Source organism: Perna viridis, chromosome 11 (assembly GCF_037379345.1).
Source record: "Perna viridis isolate PV_CMFRI_1.1 ecotype Kerala chromosome 11, ASM3737934v1, whole genome shotgun sequence".
In the NCBI taxonomy this organism is placed as follows: Eukaryota; Metazoa; Mollusca; class Bivalvia; order Mytilida; family Mytilidae; genus Perna; species Perna viridis.
The window spans coordinates 490,926-513,616 of record NC_142455.1 but is presented as its reverse complement, the minus strand read 5'-3'; the positions used below and the strand labels follow the sequence as shown (position 1 = coordinate 513,616).

Genomic DNA, 22,691 nt, shown 5'->3' with positions numbered 1-22,691 from the left:
ATTTAAAAAAAAAGTCTTGAATTTTGTGGGAAAGGTGTGTCAAGTTCAAATAAGAGTAATCACGGGAACCAAGGTTATAGCGGTAATCAAAAGAATGTAATTCAGGGACAAAGACCAGACATGGAAAACAGACATACACAACAAAGAACATAAAGTAACTAAAATCATACATACAAAGTAACAAAAGTAAATGAGCAACTCGGACTCCACTAAAAACTGGGAGCATGGACCAGGTGCACCGGTAGGGTAAGCGTCCTCTGCTTTTCTAGAAACACCCGCCGAGTTGCTCATAAAAAGTCAAGTCCGGGGTAGACAAACGAGGAAAGGAAAACTATGACCCGTTGAATAAATCAGTTTTCATGGTGCTGATGGATACACCATAACGATCCACGAGTTCATGATGACGACCATAAAACTTCTGTAGTGATGACTTCAATCTTGTAGCAACATAACCCTGTTCCAGAAGCCTATTTGTCAGAGTTCTAGCGCGATACAAAAAGTCTGCATAGTCCCGGCAAGCTCTGGCATAACGTATAACGATAACAATAATACACATAAGACACGCAAGAGCATTAAATACATACAAGGCAGCAAAGAAAAAAGATAGATCATATGTGGCAATGTCATGCTATGTTCTGCCCTTCAATAATACAGTTGAAATGTGCTGGAAATAATGTACCGTAATGTACTAGACAGGATCATAGCCGTGGTTTCCGGTTTTTACCCGGATATTGTCCTGTGTTATACGGACTTTGATTTTGACCACTACTTAGGTTTTATCAGTTGAAAATTTTCTATTGCCTTTCATTTGACAAAACAATCACAAGATGTCCCAATCAGTGTTGAAAGGTCAAATACTTAGGAGATAGCTTTAGTCTCATTATATACTCTCACGGTATATTTCAAATCAAACATACGGTATTGCTTGTTTTACACTTCAAAAACCTAAATTTTAAAATCACGGAAAGGACCCACAACGTTTTAATTCTTTGACTGAGAAATGTTTAACATTAAATAAGTAAATATATTAAGTCTTGTATCTACCATAAATTATCGACACGAAATGGCAGCGTAGTATGCACATTTACACCCCATAACAATAAATCCTATCAAATATAGAAGGTTTACCGGTTTCAGCGGAGATTCAGCCACACAGTAACTGTGACGGACGGGCGACCTCACACCATTACTAATATACGAGAATGAATATGGTGAATATGTCAAAGATGCAATAAGCACACCGGGATGAAAAATGTCAGCCCAAGGCCACCCATGGGTCTTCAATGAACGACGAGGAAACCATCATACCACAGGGCATGTAGCAGCTGGCTCAAAAACAATATTATACACAGTACAGCGAAATAGTTACCTCATTATACTCCAACAACATACAAGTAGACTGAAAACGAAACAAGACATAAATTTTGTACTGAGGCCAGATAAAGTCTATCCTGTGCGTTGCGGCGGAGAACAAAATTAGATGGGACAAAATGCATTCTTTCACAGAGCAGTATTGGACACAAATTAGTACATTTGTTCCTCCTACAAAGTGCATATGAATCAACAACAATGTCCCCATGAAGGCCTAAAATTCTAATTTTAGATAAAATGGGTGCATAACGGCAAAAAATTTCTTTAATTCATATAAAGTTCAATTCTACAGGATGGTATAGGAGAACTTGAAGATAGAAATGGGTACGACTAATACTCTACTTACATTCATGATACGCTCTAATGGAAACCCAAAATTTAAAATAGCAGGTGCTCAATAAAAACACAAATAGAACTGGGTTGTTACATACTCCTCTAGATTTGAGAAAATATTGTCATACATCTATGAAATTCAGACACTCTCAATGGCAGAGGTCATTCGTGATGCAGAAAACCCCACTGAACAAACCATGCATTTTTGGTCTACATATCCCATATATTTACGCAACTTCTTTTCCTATTCATTTATTTCAAACGTGCAACAATGACAAACTAAGAGTGATTATGTGGTCTGTAACTGCTTCTGAGAGTGACTTTGGTTAACATGCATGAATCACCTCCTGTCTGGTTTTTATAAGGCTGATTCTTACACGTAAATCCATCAAACGATTTAATTGAAGTTATAAGAGAATACAAGCGATGAGGGATAACGGAAGGACAGAATGATTTCAGGATCGAAGAATATCTTCACAAAATACCAGCATTGCTATAGTGAAAGCAAACAGAAGGTGTCAGCGATGTCCTATATATGTAGATGCATTGAAACATCTTTTTGTTGGATGTGACGTATTTAGGAAATGACTGTGTATTTGGAAAAAATGTTTTGAACTTTTGAACGCAGACACAATTGCATGTATTTTAGGAAGTCTCGCATGCTCCTGTTGATCGACATACCAGCGATATAACAACACATTATTGTATTATCAACAAAGTCCAAGGTTAATACAAATAGCTCCGTCCTTCATAGGCTCAAAGGCGAATCCTACAATCATATCAATTTATAGTTCGACCAGACTAGTCCTCGCTGTACAGTTCTATTAGGCCAGACTAGTCCTCGCTGTACAGTTCTATTAGGCCAGACTAGTCCTCGCTGTACAGTTCTATTAGGCCAGACCAATCCTCAATGTACGCACACATTTAAGCCAGACTAGTCTAAACTGTACAAAGGTACACAAACCTCAGTTGGGTCAGCCTAGTCCACAATGCTTACCTCCTAAAAAATCTGTATCAGTTTACCGTTCGGCTACATTGGTTGTCAATGTACACACATCCCGGAAAATGTATTAATTTACCTTCGGGACAGACTGGTAATCAATCTTGCATGCACTTATAACAAAACATGTGGTCTACCTAGTCCATGCTAAGACATTTCAACTCACTTTATTTCCTGGTAGGTAGTTCCTTCCAATACAAACCATCTTACCTTTTTTCAAGATAGGTAATCCCTTCTAAGACATCTCAACTCATCATTTTTCTGAGATAGGTATAGTCTTTTCCAAGATTTTTCAAGATAGGTAGTCCCTTCCAAAACATTTCAACTCACTTTTTTTCCAGATAGGTAGTCCATACCAAGACATATTCCAAAACACATCCTAAACAGTATCTCTTCAATGTCCATGGTGACGTTACCTTTCTTAGAAACCAGAAAGTCCTTTAAGACTCCCTTCTCGCAGTGTTCCAGGACCATAAATGGTCCTCCTAAATAAAGAACGAATAGGATGTGTAACGATCAGTCAATATACAAAACTTCGGGTAGAAATGCTTTTTTGACATAATTATTATAGATTATCGTTGATCATGTCCAGGAGAATATTTTTTTTCGCTTGAACTGAGAAGCCGAAAATCAGAAGGAAACGCCCAATAGTAATTATGAAGTCATTCATTTAAACATTTACACTGACAACAATGCGTTAATTATGGTTTCGAACAATATCGACGATATCGTATCCGGTCGGTAAGCAATGATCCTAGTCCATAATGGGGAGAACTTTGACGAAGATTAAGTACCATTCTTGGTAAGAATCAGGCGATGGGTGGCACATCATTTTCCCAACTTAGTCATTTTAGCCTAAAATATATTCAATACATCTAGAAAACTATCGAAGAGCTACTCAAATGTTTCCTGAAGCATCTGTGACGTAGATTTTTGTTACTATTTATATATTGAAAAACAGCGGGAAAAATTTCCCGCCATTTTTTCACAGCGAATTTCAACTAAACTTGACGAATTAATATCTTAGACATATAACATAAATAACACAAATGACTGTTTGAATTTACAAAGAAACTAATAAAGAAATAAGCAACCCAGACTCCCCTAAAAAAGTGGGATTATTACACCGATAGGGTAAGCGTCCTCTACTTGAAATGAATAAGAACAAAGTAATAATTACCAACATGTTTTATATGTTCTTTTCCATATCTTACTAGAATACCTACGTGCTTGGTCATCCTGTACCGAGCCTATAAACGCCATAACATTTTTGTGTTGCCCAACTTTGTCGACGTAGAAATTGATTTTTGCCTTCATCTTCATCACGTTTTCTTCATTCTGATCATCTAAATATATATTTAAACAAGATTTGATAAGCACGCAACATGCACTCACAATAATATTATAGTATTTTTGCGCAAGTTTTTCCATATTGGCTTAGTTATTAGTCTGAGGCTAGCCATATTGGACTGAGGCGTAAATTCAGACGTAAATGATGATATATTGCGCAAATGAACGGTAAATTGGCACAAACCCATAACATGTACATTTTGTACGGTTAACCGAGTAGCGTTTTTCGGTATTCGATATTCCGTACCTCCGACAGTTAACCAAATAGCATTTCTGGAATTAAATATTCAGTACCTCCGACAGTTAACCAAGTAGCATTTTGGTATTCGATATTCGGTACCCCCGATGGTTAACCGGTTAACCATCCATAGTTTGTATGCATGCTGAATCTTTCTTTGACACCGCTATGGGGGAAATACAAAATTTTATATATTTATCCATATTTCGAATTGTTAGATTAAAAGTACAAACAAATCTGTAAGGTTTTGCCGGGAAGCAAGGAGAAACAAATGGCTAAGTATACAGCTGACCACATATTAAAAAAAAACTCGACGAAGCCTGATACTCTAGTGAGTAAATAAGGAGGAAGCTGAAAGGAGCTGAAATGTCCAGCTTAATATGTTTTAACAAAACTTGTTTGACATTATACACATCTCAATGTAGAGATCAAACACTGCCTTTGAAAGTGCAGAAGAATCCAAAAAGTAATGTATGGCGTTGTATGTTTATGGATACAATGACTTATCTTTGTTTTGCCATGTTACAAGTATTTAAAACATACCAAACACCATGACATAAAAACATCGGAATTTATCTCAACCTGTCTAAAATTTTGTGACCGAAGTGCGTTCCCGTATTTATAATCTGTCTCCCCAGGAGACTTAATAAGCCTAATATGTCTCCAGTGTTAAGTTCTGACCTGTCCATTATTTGTAATATGTCCCCAGTGTTAAGTTCTGACCTGTCCATTATTTGTAATATGTCTTCAGTGTTAAGTTCTGACCTGTCCATTATTTGTAATATGTCTCCCTGTGAGTGTTAAGTTCTGACCTGTCCATTATTTGTAATATGTCTCCAGTGTTAAGTTCTGACCTGTCTATTATTTGTAATATGTCTCCAGTGTTAAGTTCTGACCTGTCCATTATTTGTAATATGTCTTCAGTGTTAAGTTCTGACCTGTCCATTATTTGTAATATGTCTCCCTGTGAGTGTTAAGTTCTGACCTGTCCATTATTTGTAATATGTCTCCAGTGTTAAGTTCTGACCTGTCTATTATTTGTAATATGTCTCCAGTGTTAAGTTCTGACCTGTCCATTATTTGTAATATGTCTTCAGTGTTAAGTTCTGACCTGTCCATTATTTGTAATATGTCTCCCTGTGAGTGTTAAGTTCTGACCTGTCCATTATTTGCAACATGTCTCCCTGTGAGTGTTAAGTTCTGACCTGTCCATTATTTGTAATATGTCTCCAGTGTTAAATTCTGACCTGTCCATTATTTGTAATATGTCTCCCTGTGAGTGTTAAGTTCTGACCTGTCCATTATTTGTAATATGTCTCCCTGTGAGTGTTAAGTTCTGACCTGTCCATTATTTGTAATATGTCTCCCTGTGAATGTTAAGTTCTGACCTGTCCATTATTTGTATTTCCCTAGAAGAAATCATTCAAGACTTACACAATATTTGAGTTCAGTTTACATTTGAAAGGTACTGAACATTCATTTTCTTACAAAATAACTGAACGAAAATAATTATTAGGTCATATCTTACTAACCCTTCATGATTTTGGCTACTACACTTTGAGAGTCCTTTTGATTGCCATAGTATTTAGCTAAATATATAGTAGCAAATCTTCCCTCTGCCAGCTGGGATTCTAATGCGATATCCTTTCGCGATATGACCAAATTATCAAATTTGATATCCATCTGTCCATAGAAATAAATGTCGTCGTCATATTCCGTACCGAAGGCTCGGTTCTGTAATGATATATGTGAAAAATTCAAATACATTGTGTACTTGACCATATGGAGGCCCCCACTGTTCTCTAGACCACTCAAACATAATCACTAATGTCATATATTGATGGGCTGTTTCAGTATCTGACATAAACATTAATGCGCTGACTTGATAACACATGAGGTTTTTTATCTGACATAAACATCGATGCGCTGACTTGATAACACAGAAGGTCTTTTATCTGACATAAACATCGATGCGCTGCAGTGATTACACATGAGGTTTTTTGTCAGATATAAACATAGATGCACTGACTTGGTTACACATGATGTTTTTATCTGACAAAAACATCGATGCGCTGCAGTGATTACACATGAGGTTTTTTGTCAGATATAAACATCGATGCACTGACTTGGTTACACATGAGGTCTTTTATCTGACATAAACATCGATGCGCTGACTTGATTACACATGAGGTATTTTATCTGACAAAAACATCGATGCGCTGCAGTGATTACACATGAGGTTTTTTGTCAGATATAAACATAGATGCACTGACTTGGTTACACATGATGTTTTTATCTGACAAAAACATCGATGCGCTGCAGTGATTACACATGAGGTTTTTTGTCATATAAACATCGATGCACTGACTTGGTTACACATGATATTTTTATCTGACAAAAACATCGATGCGCTGCAGTGATTTTACATGAGGTTTTTTGTCAAATATTAACATCGATGCGCTGACTTGAAAGCTCAAATATTTTAAGGGAATGAAACGTTGCAAGGAAAGACTATCCCTATTTTTGTAGATTAACCAAAGCTTTATTACTTGCAATATCGCACCTGTTATCACCACTATAGAAATAAGTTTGCTCTAAAACAGTTTAAACATAGTTATACATGTATTAATAAAATACTAGGGAGTCTCAACTTAAAATGTACATGCGCAATCGTAAAAGAATAATTTCCTTCTTAACCACTCCTTAAACAAAAGGACTGAGATAAATCGAAATATCATTATAAAACATGAAGTCGCACGCGTTGTCGTGCTAGGGATACCCCTAGTTGTACGTGATATTGAAATCACCAAAAATCACTTACAACGTATGCCTCATCTATATGAAGCAACATACAAACTTATAAATCTTTCCATCCACGGGGAGATGAGATTTTTGTGACATAAGACCCATGGAATAGAAGGTTGAAATTAGACAGCACCAAGAACCACATATTACAACATATGCCCCATCTATATAAGATCACACGTCAAATTTGAAATAGGTTTATCAATTGGTAGCCGAGATAATTGCGACGGAATGTGGATGGACGGGCGGAATGACAAATGAGTTGAATCCAATATACCGCCCACTCGTTGAGTAGGAGTATAATATAATAAACAGAAACATTCAACATACATATAATTATATATAACAAAAAACTTGTCTCTATGCTCTCTCAAGAAAAAGTAGTTGGAATGAAAAATAAAGACTCACTTTATAACTTCCCAATGAGCGATTATCCCGTGCACGAACGGAATTACGTATAGTTCGGATACCCTGCGTAACTCTAGCCTTAGCTGGTTGTAATCGTCCAGTTCGTCCCAGGAAACACAAAACGACAATGATGACGATGATAAGGATAATGAAACCTGAAATCAATAATGGATGTCAGAAATTTTAATTTATTTTCTAGTGATAAATAAGACAATTGATAAATAAGTACATACATCAGGAACGGAACCAGAAGTTTTGAAATTGGAATCCAGTGGGATTCCCGTAAAAAGGGGGGTTCTCGCTATAGGCCATCATTTGCTTTTTTTTTCAAAATTTGCGCGAAATTAACAAAATTTTCTAACAATTGGCAACCACAAATCCGCCACTGAGTTTAAAAAATGAATTGGTCAAACATACGTTTTATTAATTTGCTCATAAACAGTTCGAGAGTTTTAATTGAACGATTTTTGTTCAGTAGACTGAATGATACATTAACCGTGTCGTATAACTCAGTGTGAACTACTCATCCATTCCCAAACACAGAAAATGAACACCATTCAATACATTAGCCAGAAGAAGCCATCGATACATTTTTCCATCCCGCTTTTTCCATTACTTTTACATTAAGTAAACTTTCCTCTGTTTTACGTTTTTTTTTCCAGGACAATAACGCACACCAACGATGATGTTGATGCATTGGTTACGACCTCCAACTTCACACACTCACACTGTTAATTGTATATCTTTACATGCTGACAACTTCACACACTGACAATGTTAATTGTATATCTTTACATGCTGGCAACTTCACACACTCACACTGTTAATTGTATATTTTTACATGCTGACAACTTCACACACTGACAATGTTAATTGAATATCTTTACATGCTGACAACTTCACACACTGACAATGTCAATTGTATATCTTTACATGCTGACAACTTCAAACACTAAAATGTTGATGCAATAGTTTCCGACCCGCGGAACTTCACACAATAACAACGTTGATTGAATAGACAGTTTCCTACACGCTGACAAAATAAAATGTCGCACGAAGCGTGTAAACAAAATTGTGCTGTTGCGGGCATATTCTTTTGACACCCGGACCCGTAAGGTGCTCTACAACTCAGTAATCTATACTAACATCTACAAATAGAACGAATTATGTTTTATATTGCGACGGTTCTATTTGAGCAGTCAGAATATAATTGACCGTATATTTACAGGTGATATCCGCCTTAAATATTTTCACGCATTTCTTTTAACTTTGTTACTTGTTCATTTGTTTTCTGTATTTTCTTTCTTTGTTAATTGAAGACAGTTTAAATGTTAATTCATGAAATGCATTTTAAGCACTGTAACTTACAGTTTGTGCTTAATGTCATTTCTTTTTCTGTAACATCTTTCTTTTACATTTCTACAATTATTAATTTGTAAAATACTTCTTCTAACCGTGAAAGTCGTAAATTTCCAGTATCTTTCTTTGTTGAAAGTCTTAAATCAGTGATTTATACAGGTTATATATAAATTGAAAACGTTTCTTTTAAAATCAATACGATCGACCCGGTCACAAAGAACGCACTAACATTTGACGAATGAAGGATAAACATGTTAATCATGGGTGATTTATCACCAGAGATCGAGGGGTTGGTCTAGAAACAGGACGGTCATTTTCCGATACATTATTTTGGCTATAACTTTTGTTTTGTTTAATGACATTCAAAACTTTTGAATGATTTCTAAAGAAGAATAAAAGCGCTTTTTGGTATTTTAAATTGATTTAGAAATAAATCCACAATCTTGACAGGACGAACTTTTTTCGTGGTGAAAAATCTTTTATCATTTATCGACATAATTAGGCTTAGAACATTAATATACATGTATATATTTTATGAAAATTTAATGTAGGTAAAATAAAATTTGGAGGTATTATTTTATATAGAATCTTAATTAGTCTCACAACAGTAGTTTTATAAGCAGAAATCGTGTCAGGTCGAACTACATAATTATGTTCTTTATAATCTGCCTAAATTGGATTCAGATTCAGATTCAATATTTTATTAAAGTCTCACCACATGTACAACATAAGACATGTCAATACTATAATAAAACATAGTATAATACAATAATTAAAAATTATCATACAATGTAAGTACACGTGTCATTCTATAAATAATTATGGGAGACTATTAAACATAAATTAGTTGAATAAGACATAATATAAACACACATGTAAAAAGTAACTAAGCTTAAAAGATAAAATGTTGTCGTGAGTACAGAAAACTATTTCTTCCATTTAAAATAATAAAACAGGTTTTGGCAACTATATCAAAGCATTCAACACTTTGAAACATAAAAACAAATTTATCATCATCAGATAAATTATCAAGCTCTCTATTTACACCTTTGACTTTATAAAATAATTGTTCTCGCAAATCTACAAGATAAGGGCAAGATAATAACATATGTTTCTCATCCTCAATCTGATTATTACATATAAAACATACTCGTTCATTGACCTCTTTATTTTCATAACGACCTGTTTCAGGACGTAAATGGGCTACGCTACGCCACCCCCAAATTTTGCAAATGCACTTCTATATCTGTGAATAATGGTTTTACTTAAATATAATTCTGTTTCAAAAGTAGTAGTACAAAGTTTATAAGTTCTTAATTTTTTACCAACATAATTGGATAAAATTCTCCGTTGCCATTCAATTTCATACTTATGAAACAACATCTCCTCAAGATGAGGAATTAAATTCTTACAAAATATATTATGTAAATCTGTATATAGATCTAAGTCACTTTCTCTGAATTTTTACATAGTTCTAAAACACCAATTTTTCTTATTACAGATAGCATGTCTATGGCACTATATGAGAACTCTATGATTAATTCTATCCATGGGCATAACATTAACTCTAGCCCAGTGTCTAAAAACACAGCTCCATTGTTTAACACTCATTAACAATTAGCAATTAACAATCTCTAATCACCATTAACAGGTTAACTGGCTCGTAAAACTTATAACAAAAATTATGAGAGAGTTATAATGCTGTTTTGAAACAAGAGAATGAATGACAGGAACTGCCTGTTAACATGCTTGTTCTCGGTTTCCACTTTGTATAAAACTATGAAAACTATGAGATTAATTCTTATCGGCTTGTCTGTCACAGGCAACTATCACCTAAAAACAAGTTTTCTAGAGCAGTTATTTCGAGTGACGAATTAGTCATTCCTGAACGACATATTGCACCTTCTGACATAATAGAATACATAAAATAGCCTCAAATCTATGAATGGTATCCTTTAAATCAAGCGGAGCATGAGTTGGGGGATGAAAAATGGCATGTAAGGCTGAGGGAAATTTATCAGACACATCAGCACAAATGCACCATACAGGAAAGCGCCATTGGGTAACATCAGTCCAAACAGATAAAAAAGAAAAAAACAGGTTTATGTTTTAAATAGTTTATTTGATAAATTTACAGTTTCTCAGGAAATCCAGTTATCACAGATTTACTCATGTAACAAAATACGCGGCTTCTCGTCAAAATCCCAGAAATTCATAAACAATCTATAATTCAGTTGATTGTGGTTTATATGTAATTACAAAGACGGTTCAATTCTGTATAAGTGGTTTTACTGGGATCTTCATATTCAGTACGAAGAAAAATATATCAGGGACCATTTGATTTCATGTTTGGAAAAGGGAAAGTTCAGGATGTTTCCTAAATCACTAATAGGTCAAGTAGGTAAGGTGAAATCAAAACCTGCAACTGTAGAAATGAATTGTGGTGAGGCCGATGGTATTGAGGACAAGGTAGGTTGTGACTATAAAAATGGGGTTGAGAGCTGTAGTGTTTGGAAACACATATTTTGTGCAGATGCTATGTATATTTTATTACTCAAACACCATTATACTATAGTACAGAGAACAAATTCAATACAATTTACATAGATACATAATATGCATAAGAATTTGATTAATGTACATGTATTGGAAGGAATAATATTGAGTCACATTCATGATGAATTTCAATATTCATAAATTTAGAGAACTACCCTGGACACAACATCTTTGTAATTTGTCGCATAAGTTTACATAAAATGTTGAGGTGATGAGCTATTCATCAAAGCTTAAAATTTAATAATATTTGGTCTTTTAACAATTTTTTTTCTCCGAGAAGTATTTTTTCTGTCAATATCAAACGATGTGCACTTAAACAAATAATGAAACTCATCCCCAATATCTCCCGAGTTACAAAAATAACATTTTTTTATTATCACCATATTTTGCCAATGCCCACTTTCAATGGGAAGGTTATTATTCAAGGTTCTAAATCTACAAAGAGTAATAATATGTTTTGTCATCTCAAATCCTGAAATAGTTTTCAATTCCCAAATCTTCTTTGTACAATCTATAATTCAGAGACAGGTGAATTTTTCACTTTTGAGTTCAACGACTGTTGAAATTGGTCTAGAAGGCTTTGCTTAATTGTCAAAAATATCCAAGATTCATTATGTTCGTGTTGTTTGTTCCAAACAAAAGACAAACCATACTCATCCAGTATTGATTTAACCTTTTTTACCCAGAAAATTCTATCGCCATATTTTTTTAAGAACAAAGTGAAATAAAATTGCAGATAGCTTTTCAGATTTTCCAGTACCTGATTTAAACCAAAAGTTAATGACACTCAGTTTAATTTTTATTTCCAGTGGATATCTGCCTAGTTTCCCGTAAACCGTAAAATATGGCGTTGACTTTTTGACATGCATTAGGGTCTTACAAAATTTTTGATGCACCCTTTCTATAACAGTATTATTTTCAATGCCCCATACTTCCCAACCGTATAAGAGAATAGGTCGTATAACTCGGTCAAAAAAAATCTAACTGGCATTCCAGGAATAAGTTGAGTAATCTGCATTTACTTTTGCTAACATTAACTAAGTTTCCACAATGTGCAATAGTCATAAAGTGCATCAAGTTGTTTTTGTAGATCGGATTCTGATTCTGATAGTAATACCGTGTCGTCAGCATTTAATATAGTGAAAAGATTTTAAAAATACGAGAGTTCAGTTTCAATTTCTTCAGTTAAAAGATTCAGCCCATGAATACTTTGATTCTTGAAAAGGTCCTCTAAATAATTGACATGTATTGAAAAGAATATAGGTGACAAGTTTTCTCCTTGTCTGACACCTATGTTACAAGGAACGAAATTGGAATATTCTTTTCCATAAATTAAATATTCTAGACTTTATATTATTGATCCTGAACCTGAAAAAAACACGGTATAGCACTAAAGACAGCCCTACTTAAATATACATCAAACAATTACACCAGACACAATTAACAGACACTGTTTATATTCGGTTAATCTTTCATAACATGATGTCACTTTGATTAAAGGAATGCATATTATGCTATAGGTCTAATTATGACAATAAATGAAGATTTTTTTTATCCCTAAAAGATTTTGGATTTATCTCTAAATTAATTTCAAATATCTATTTATCAAAATGATGCACAAATTAAACGCTCAAAGAATCCGATAAAGTAAGATATTGGAAATCTACAACTTTCAGGGTTAGAAGAAGTCTTTTACAAATTAATAATTGTAGAAATGTAAAAGAAAGATGTTACATAAAAAGAAACGTCATTAAGCAAAGAAAGATACGTACAAACTGTAAGCTACAGTGCTAAAAAATGCATTTCATGGATTAACATTTGAACAATCTTCAATTAACAAAGACAGAAAATACAGAGAACACGCGAGCAAGTAACAAAGTTAAAAGAAACGCATGAACATATTTATGGCGGATATCCTTTTTCATAATATACAGCCACTCTCCGATGTGATGTCACAACCTTACATTTTGTTGAAGTTGCCAGGATGTCCACCGATTCAACGTTTTTCATGCGTATAACATCAGTTTTCTTTTAAATCATTGTTGCAGTGTCAAGTCAGTGCACTGTTATTGTCTATTTACTTACACCAACTGGTTATACGTTCTACTTACCACCAGATATTCCACCGACCGTAGTTGTAGACAATCCGTCAGACATTCTTTCGTAATATTTGCTAATAACTATAATTATACTATACGTACACAATGGATGAAGTAGAACGTTTCGCATGGATACCATATAACGTCTTTAAGTTAGTTCGTAATAATGCAAAATATTCCATCAGAGAAGTCAAAATGTATCATTCCGTTACATTAGTTAAGAAAAACTGTTCTATTTCACATAAAGATGGGATTTATAACTTTCCATAGCAGAGGCTGTAAATACAGATTTAGGCATCTTAAATATTTTCCCAATGAAATATGTAGAAAACTTGGAAAATGTAAAAAGGCAAGAAATCTTTCAAAGAAATTTTATCACCACCTTGCGATTAAAAATTCAACGTGCATTTTTAATCGCCAGCTTAGAATTAGAGAAGTTCTGCACAGGACATTACATGGCGACTTCAATACACATTTCTTTCTTATGCAAGTGTTTTACTTATAATTTGGTTATTATAGCCAATGATACACTTTGTAATTATGCGGTTGTGTACACGAAGTATTCGTAGCAAGTCCTATTACAATTTGCTTTTTTCCTCTTCAACAAGTATTTGTAATTTATTTAATTGTAATATGAAGTCAGGAAGAAGAAAATTAAACTTACGTTTTTCAGTCGTAGTAAATTCTAAAGTTGCAGGTGATCGGCTTATTTCTGAGAAGGAATCGTTGCCATATTTCGTGTATAGTTCAAACCAGTAATGTGTCGTCGCCGACAGTCCTGTCAGGTCAAATGATGTGGCGTCCTTGTGAACCTTAAAGTCCTGTGATGTGTTGTCGGGTCGAAAGAGTCGAATCAAAATTCCAGCACGTTCATAACAAGTAGGTGCCTGGATCCAACTGATACTTAGTGATGTGTCCGTAGTTTCATGTACGGTGATGTTAGATGGACTGTAATCTACGAAAAAAAATAGTAAGACAAGAACATAATTTGAAAAAAAAAGAAAAAAAGTAGAAAATGAGAAAGCAACACATCGCCATTTGAACCCCACCTGTACCGAATCTGAGAAAAAAAACCTACGAAATATGATACATGTACATACTAATAAGAAGGGCTAAAAGTTGAAATACCTCAGAAATCACGGAATACTACATTATAACAAATCACAAGATATGATAAGAGTAAAATTAGGACGAAAAAAGAAAAGATTTGATTACAAAAGATACATTGGTATTTGCTGATATCAAAATAGCAGAATAGTGTTCATATTGAAATTTCCTAGCAATACATTCTGCCATATGTGGAGGCAAGCAATGTGCTTTGCCTTTTACATTGATAAAGGAATGCTACATAAGTACGGTAACTCCTACAACATTTTGTTGAATGAAAAAGCAGGGAAAAAAATGTCATCTCACCAAATATGGAGGAACTGAGGAGCCGCACCCACATGACCGTACGGACGGTGTCACGGCACCTATATATTTGGTTATTGAGGCTAAAAACCACTAATTCCACTTCCCATAGGCTTCTATGCTAATTTCACAATATTCAATGGCTTCTCTGGACTTTACCTTAACTTTAACCTGCAGATGACTATATATCAGCATGATTCTACATATGTCAGCTCACAATCCTCAGAATGGCATGTGGGGTTAGCAGACTTGCAGTGCAGTACTGGTCACCGGAAGTGAAGGGTCTATAAATAGCATGGGAAATCCCAGTGTTTTCACAAGATAGGGGTATATTTAAAAATCATTATGGAGATTAGGCTTCACATCACAAGAAGCAAAATGCACCTATAAAATGTACAGAAATGTTTTTCCTTTCAGAAACTGTTTAAATTTTTAAAATAAGATGAGAACTTTTTTCACAGCACTATGAGGAACAGGGGTAATTTCTGCGTAGGACTATTTTTGCGTACGTTCCAAATGCTCATTGGTTGAATTGGTGGTCTGTAACCTAAAGAGTCACTTTTTGTCTTAGAAAAAATAAATAACTATACAGGTATCTTCCTACACACATACTGAATGCATTTGCAAAGTTTCAGTGAAATGTGACAAGCACTTTTTTAAATATTTGATTTTTAAATATAGGGTAACCAAGTTGTGCGAGCAAAAAAGTGAAAATATTCTACCATACTGAAATGCATTAAATATTTGCAAAGAACTTTTTCTGACTTTTCAAATAAAAAATATCAATCACAACTTGTTTTTTAACAATATTAATGAAGAAATAGTTTTAAAAGTAATCATTTTCTGAGAAATTGGTCTATTTTTAAAAATTTATTTCTGACATGCCTCCCCCTTTTTCTTGATCACATGTCAAACATCCTAAATCTTTAAATTTTCACAAAAGGTGATATATTTGGCTTTAAATTTGTAAATACAGTGTTTTCACATTAAAACATGACCAGTAAAGGGCACCTAAAGCAAAAAAAGTGCTCAATAATGGATTTTCCATGTTGCCATAGGGGAATGCTTATATGGCCTTAACCGCAGTAATGAAAGTGAGTTTTTCCTCATTTCTAACCTAATTTTTGCTCAAATCTACACAAAACTTGATTTCAAGTGCTTATTACTACCATATTTAGGTAAATATAGCCCTCAAAGTTTAATATTTGATATTTTTACTAAATTTTCTACACTTTTTACAAGATAGGACATAAAAATCAGCCAAAAAGACCAATTTTCCATAATTTGGACCTATAACTTAAAAAAATGCATATTTTGAAGGATTTTTGTAGTGTATTCCTCTCATGGCAAAGTTAACAAGATCTTCAAGTAGTTTAAAGCTATTTCAAGAAACTTTTCATTTTGCCATGGCTTCAGCTTAAGGCTAAAAACCACTAATTCCACTTCCCATAGGCTTCTATGCTAATTTCACAATATTCAATGGCTTCTCTGGACTTTACCTTAACTTTAACCTGCAGATGACTATATATCAGCATGATTCTACATATGTCAGCTCACAATCCTCAGAATGGCATGTGGGGTTAGCAGACTTGCAGTGCAGTACTGGTCACCGGAAGTGAAGGGTCTATAAATAGCATGGGAAATCCCAGTGTTTTCACAAGATAGGGGTATATTTAAAAATCATTATGGAGATTAGGCTTCACATCACAAGAAGCAAAATGCACCTATAAAATGTACAGAAATGTTTTTCCTTTCAGAAACTGTTTAAATTTTTAAAATAAGATGAGAACTTTTTTCACAGCACTATGAGGAACAGGGGTAATTTCTGCGTAGGACTATTTTTGCGTACGTTCCAAATGCTCATTGGTTGAATTGGTGGTCTGTAACCTAAAGAGTCACTTTTTGTCTTAGAAAAAATAAATAACTATACAGGTATCTTCCTACACACATACTGAATGCATTTGCAAAGTTTCAGTGAAATGTGACAAGCACTTTTTTAAATATTTGATTTTTAAATATAGGGTAACCAAGTTGTGCGAGCAAAAAAGTGAAAATATTCTACCATACTGAAATGCATTAAATATTTGCAAAGAACTTTTTCTGACTTTTCAAATAAAAAATATCAATCACAACTTGTTTTTTAACAATATTAATGAAGAAATAGTTTTAAAAGTAATCATTTTCTGAGAAATTGGTCTATTTTTAAAAATTTATTTCTGACATGCCTCCCCCTTTTTCTTGATCACATGTCAAACATCCTAAATCTTTAAATTTTCACAAAAGGTGATATATTTGGCTTTAAATTTGTAAATACAGTGTTTTCACATTAAAACATGACCAGTAAAGGGCACCTAAAGCAAAAAAAGTGCTCAATAATGGATTTTCCATGTTGCCATAGGGGAATGCTTATATGGCCTTAACCGCAGTAATGAAAGTGAGTTTTTCCTCATTTCTAACCTAATTTTTGCTCAAATCTACACAAAACTTGATTTCAAGTGCTTATTACTACCATATTTAGGTAAATATAGCCCTCAAAGTTTAATATTTGATATTTTTACTAAATTTTCTACACTTTTTACAAGATAGGACATAAAAATCAGCCAAAAAGACCAATTTTCCATAATTTGGACCTATAACTTAAAAAAATGCATATTTTGAAGGATTTTTGTAGTGTATTCCTCTCATGGCAAAGTTAACAAGATCTTCAAGTAGTTTAAAGCTATTTCAAGAAACTTTTCATTTTGCCATGGCTTCAGCTTAAGGCTAAAAACCACTAATTCCACTTCCCATAGGCTTCTATGCTAATTTCACAATATTCAATGGCTTCTCTGGACTTTACCTTAACTTTAACCTGCAGATGACTATATATCAGCATGATTCTACATATGTCAGCTCACAATCCTCAGAATGGCATGTGGGGTTAGCAGACTTGCAGTGCAGTACTGGTCACCGGAAGTGAAGGGTCTATAAATAGCATGGGAAATCCCAGTGTTTTCACAAGATAGGGGTATATTTAAAAATCATTATGGAGATTAGGCTTCACATCACAAGAAGCAAAATGCACCTATAAAATGTACAGAAATGTTTTTCCTTTCAGAAACTGTTTAAATTTTTAAAATAAGATGAGAACTTTTTTCACAGCACTATGAGGAACAGGGGTAATTTCTGCGTAGGACTATTTTTGCGTACGTTCCAAATGCTCATTGGTTGAATTGGTGGTCTGTAACCTTGATGTTTCATATTTTCCGGCAATCGGTCCGGTTTTCATTCCGGTGGTTACCGTTTGTTTACTGCGACGCTCAGTCAGAGCACCTCATTTTCGGCTTATTAATCCTTCTAATACCACGATGAATTCTGGAGAATGTCATAAAAACCATTTAATGTCAACATTAGATTCACTTCATGGAACACTGCAACATTGTGTTGAAAAGTCAGATGAATTTATTCGATTCTTGACAGCTTCTAGGACTGACGAAGCAGATCGCAAGTTATCTGCTCTCAAGGTGATTAGAGACTCTTTAGTGCGGAAAGTAGAAGAACTTTTGAGATCATTCACAGCAAAACCGAAGGAAGTGCAAACTAAAGCACTAACTGTAAAAACTAGAAAGTCCGATAAAGGCTCGAGTAGATTATCAAGTGCCTCAAGTACCTGTAGTGACTTGCTCTTAAAGTAGAAAGCTAAAGCTGAGGCTGCGAGAAAGAAACTTGAATTTCTACAAGAAGAATCTGAGTTATTGAATCAAAGAGCTCAGTACGAAGCATCATGTATCATTCAGCTCAAATTGACGTGAAGGAGAAAGGTTTGTTGGCTAGAAGGGACGCAGCTGTAGTTACTGCCGAACTTCAAGTATTGGAAGACGCTCTAGATGAAGATGATAACGCGAGTAGTGCTGAATGTACTTTTAGGAAACAACATGTGGACAATTACCTGAGTGATCAGAATATTCGTCTTAGTCAACGAGTGCAGGACAATAATGACTTTATTCCTCAACGGTAACAAAAAAATACGCAATACGATGATGATGTGAACGTTTCTCAGCAGCAACCGTGTGCAGAAAATGTAAATATTTCTCTATTTGTTCCTGGTCCTCCAAATATATCCAACAATCCCGTCGACACAACTTCTAGACTAGCTGTGTCAGTTGCTGACGATTTAGTGAAATTTCTGGTGAAAAAGGACATACTGACAACAAGATTGTATAAATATGACGATAAACCGGAGAACTATGTTTCGTGGAAGGACACTTTTGTGAGTGTAATCAAGGAAATCGGTGCTACACTGTCGGAAGAAATAGACTTAATACTTCAGTGTACAGGACCAGAATTACACAAACAGGTGAAGAGTTTCAAAGTGTCTAATGCAGGCAACCCGAAGGTTGCACTCGATCGTGCTGGGGAGGGTTTGAACACACGATATGGTTGTCCCGATAAAGTAGAAAGCGCACTAAGGCGTAAACTTCCTGCTTTTCCGAGGCTAACATACAAGGACAATGGCAAGTTGTTTCAACTTTCTGATATTTTGTGTGAAATTCAGGCAGTGGCTCGGCGTATTATTGTTTTCACCCATTCACCTGTGAAATCACTGTAGGTGCGTATGTTAATCGATTTTTTATAGTTACGGTTGTATACATGGGTGCGCGCCATGTGTGTACGTGGGAGTCGTCAAAAGTGTTAATTGCGATTTCTAGTTAGGAATATATGTTTTTCTTAATATATGATGAATGCTTTGATAATTTTGTGGGTAATTTAGGTATTTGAGATGTATGTTTTGATTATGTTTACAGATAGTATTCATAACTGATACTTGGTAGATTAGGTTTATTGTACATGCATTTTTGGATATTTGACGCATTGTTGTTAATTTTTATGTGCTTAAACCTATGTTATAAGGAAGCTTCATTTCTCTTTGTAGCTTTTCACCATAGGCATACGCATTCGCATATTACATCATTCTGTGCTAAATAAACTATTCAACAGTTTAATTGCCTTGTCAGTTCCTGGCATATGGCAGCACTTGATGTCATTTGTTCTAACTTGGCTCATTAGTAGTCACTGACGGACTGACGGGTGAACGAACAGACGGACGGATATCATAATCGTTTGCTTCAAATTCCTTGACAACAAAACATAAGAGTGGTTATCTGAAGCCATCCGTAATTTTCTCCACGAGTATAACCGTTAAACAACCCTTACATGTATTTCTACAACCAGTCTTTTTTTTTTCAATTGTTTTTCTTCTTGCCAATTTAGTAGTACATCAACTACTATATAGTACTCTTTCCTCTTTTTCCCAGAACGTAACATTTTATGAGCAACGGCGGATGTTTTTAGAAAAGCAGAGGACGCTTACCCTACCGGTACACCTGGTCAATATTTGCCTTTTAGTGGAGTCTATTCTGCTCGTTTACTACATTCGAATCTTTGTTCCGTTGATTCCTCTTACAATAAAAGTTTTCGGATGAATTGGCTGTACGTGTATCATATAAGTTTACCAAATATTGACTGTGGATAATTTTCATTCTTTTTTCTTTATATTAAAAATATTTTCGCAAATGTTCCCAAAATCGTTAGGTTTAGTCAAATTCTGTCTAAATAAAAGGGTTGTCAAAAGTGGGCGGGTGACCCAGAGTATAAATAAAAGGGTTTAGCATGATGAGATCTATCTCACTGGTCAAATTTTCATTGTAATCTATGACGCCAATTTGGACTTATTGTCCTTTTTCACCATTTTATCCCTATTTTTAATTTAATTTATTTAAAAAATCTTATCCTCTGAGACTACCAGACCAATAAGAATCAGAATTAGTATGAATATTCCTTAGGATATGCGGCATAGATCTGATCAGTGGAAAGACATGTTATTAAAAATAGAACAAAGAGGTCAGTCATAATTTTTCTACTTTTAGTTTTAGTTCAGTTCTCTCAGTTGCATGCTGAATAAGGCCTACAAAAGCCTGCATTGGATCAAAGTTATCAGACAACTTCCTGTTACAGTCGGTGCCCTTGAAAGGTGAAAAATGACGTTCTTTTACAGTTTTCAGCCAATATCTTGAAAACTATGAAATATAGAAAAAAAAACCTTTCGATTGCTGAAATGATCCTTATGATAAGGCCTACAAAAGTGTTCTTGAGTCATAGTTGTGGTTTCTCTTTTTAATACCATTTGACCTTAAAGACGCTCTTCTATGGAAACGCAAGTCACCTGATCGCAATTCTGTTTCTTGAATGGCCAAATACTGATAACTCAGTGGCGTTTACAAAACTGTATCGAAAATTGAAATTGCGTGTCATGTGTTATTTTCTGAATGAAAATTGTAAGTAAAAAGAACAAAATTATTCCGCACCTGATATCTTTTTTAAAGGATAATACTACTTTAAACTATGGTCATGGGTCATGTATTAATTTACATTTATCTATTACCAGTCCAACCCCGATGATAAATATTGCACGGTCCATAACCAAAGGTTATCAAAAACTTTTCTGAAATCGTACTCACATTCTCTGATTCCATTGAATGAGTCAACTGTTCCAATCTGAAATCAAAGGCAGATATATAAAAATAATTATATACATAGCATTTAAGGGGATAACTTAATTTACCATGACATTCTATAATAGCATAGACCTTATGTATATTATACCAAAAGGCTTTCAGTATAAATATAGTCGCCCATTTCATCAATAAAAGGTCTTAATCTAACTTGCATAAAAAATATGGGATCTTTTTCTAATGAATGACATTCTATTAACGATGTGATTCATCAAAGTTAATTATTATCTCACTTATCATTTTATGATGTATATCAAATGTATCGTTTGATCATAGGAAAAAAAAGCAGATACCTCGATGGTCTTTGATATTGACAACATTGCTGAGTTATAAACTGTAATCTCAAGGTCGTGAGCCTCGTTTTGCACTCTGTCAATAGGAACCCTCAACCAACAGTTGTTCATCTCCAGAACCGTTTTTTCTTCATAGCAGAGTTGACCTAAACAGTAACAATCTGATCCTGGACAGTGTCTTCCCTAAACAGAACAAAGGCTACTAGGAATCTATCACCTGATTAAAGTTTGTTTTTCAAGGGTAAAAAAATTAACAAGGAGTTGTCCATCAATTTTGACTCACAAAGACTTTGATAGGACTTATCATAAGGATCATTTCAGCAGGTGAAAGTTTCTTTCTATATATCATAGTTTTAAATTGGCTGAAAATTGTGGAAAAAAATCACTTTTCATCTTCCAAGGGCAACAGCTGGAGAATTTTGTAGTTCTTATAATAAGGATAATTTCAGCAAATGAAAAAAATTGGCTAAACCAAACGGTGTGGAGATATAATGTGCAAAATACTACTGTCTGATACCTATGTTCTATTTTTAGAAACGGCAGCTATGTATTTGTCGGACCAAAAATCTAAACATAAGTTTTGTGCAAGATACCCCAAGGAACATTCATACCAGGTTTTTTTCCAATGGTCAAGTAATGTCAGAGGAGAAGATTTTCGAAAAAAAAACATTAAAAATAGCAAAAAAATGTCGAAGAAGGGCAATAACTCCAACATGTTTTAACAGATTAAAATGAAAATTTGACCACAGATAGATCTCATCATGTTAAACACCTTTGCCACGTCAGAATTTGGCTAAAGGTAACGCTTGTCTGACCCTTATTTTTTGGTCTATTTTTATTAACGCCATGTTTTTGGACGGATAAAAAATCTAAACACAACTTTTGTGCAAGATACCCTGAAGAACATATTTGCAAAGT

General features: G+C 34.4%; 1 protein-coding gene across 2 annotated transcripts in view; it reads right to left on the bottom strand.

Annotated features, from left to right (window-relative positions):
- LOC148602233 (uncharacterized) overlaps nt 1-22,691 on the bottom strand; it is a 62,324-nt gene that overhangs the window by 4,279 nt on the left and 35,354 nt on the right. The window contains exons 11-18 of one of the 2 annotated variants that reach the window (XM_088553482.1): nt 21,774-21,956; nt 21,427-21,463; nt 14,184-14,474; nt 13,532-13,576; nt 7,506-7,660; nt 5,825-6,026; nt 3,931-4,050; nt 3,035-3,189 (exon numbers count right to left, since the gene is read on the bottom strand). In XM_088553482.1, the coding sequence (XP_088409608.1) occupies nt 3,035-3,189; nt 3,931-4,050; nt 5,825-6,026; nt 7,506-7,660; nt 13,532-13,576; nt 14,184-14,474; nt 21,427-21,463; nt 21,774-21,956 (1,188 nt within the window). The remainder of the gene's footprint in view (nt 1-3,034; nt 3,190-3,930; nt 4,051-5,824; nt 6,027-7,505; nt 7,661-13,531; nt 13,577-14,183; nt 14,475-21,426; nt 21,464-21,773; nt 21,957-22,691) is intronic. The other variant, XM_088553483.1, reaches the window with a different exon arrangement.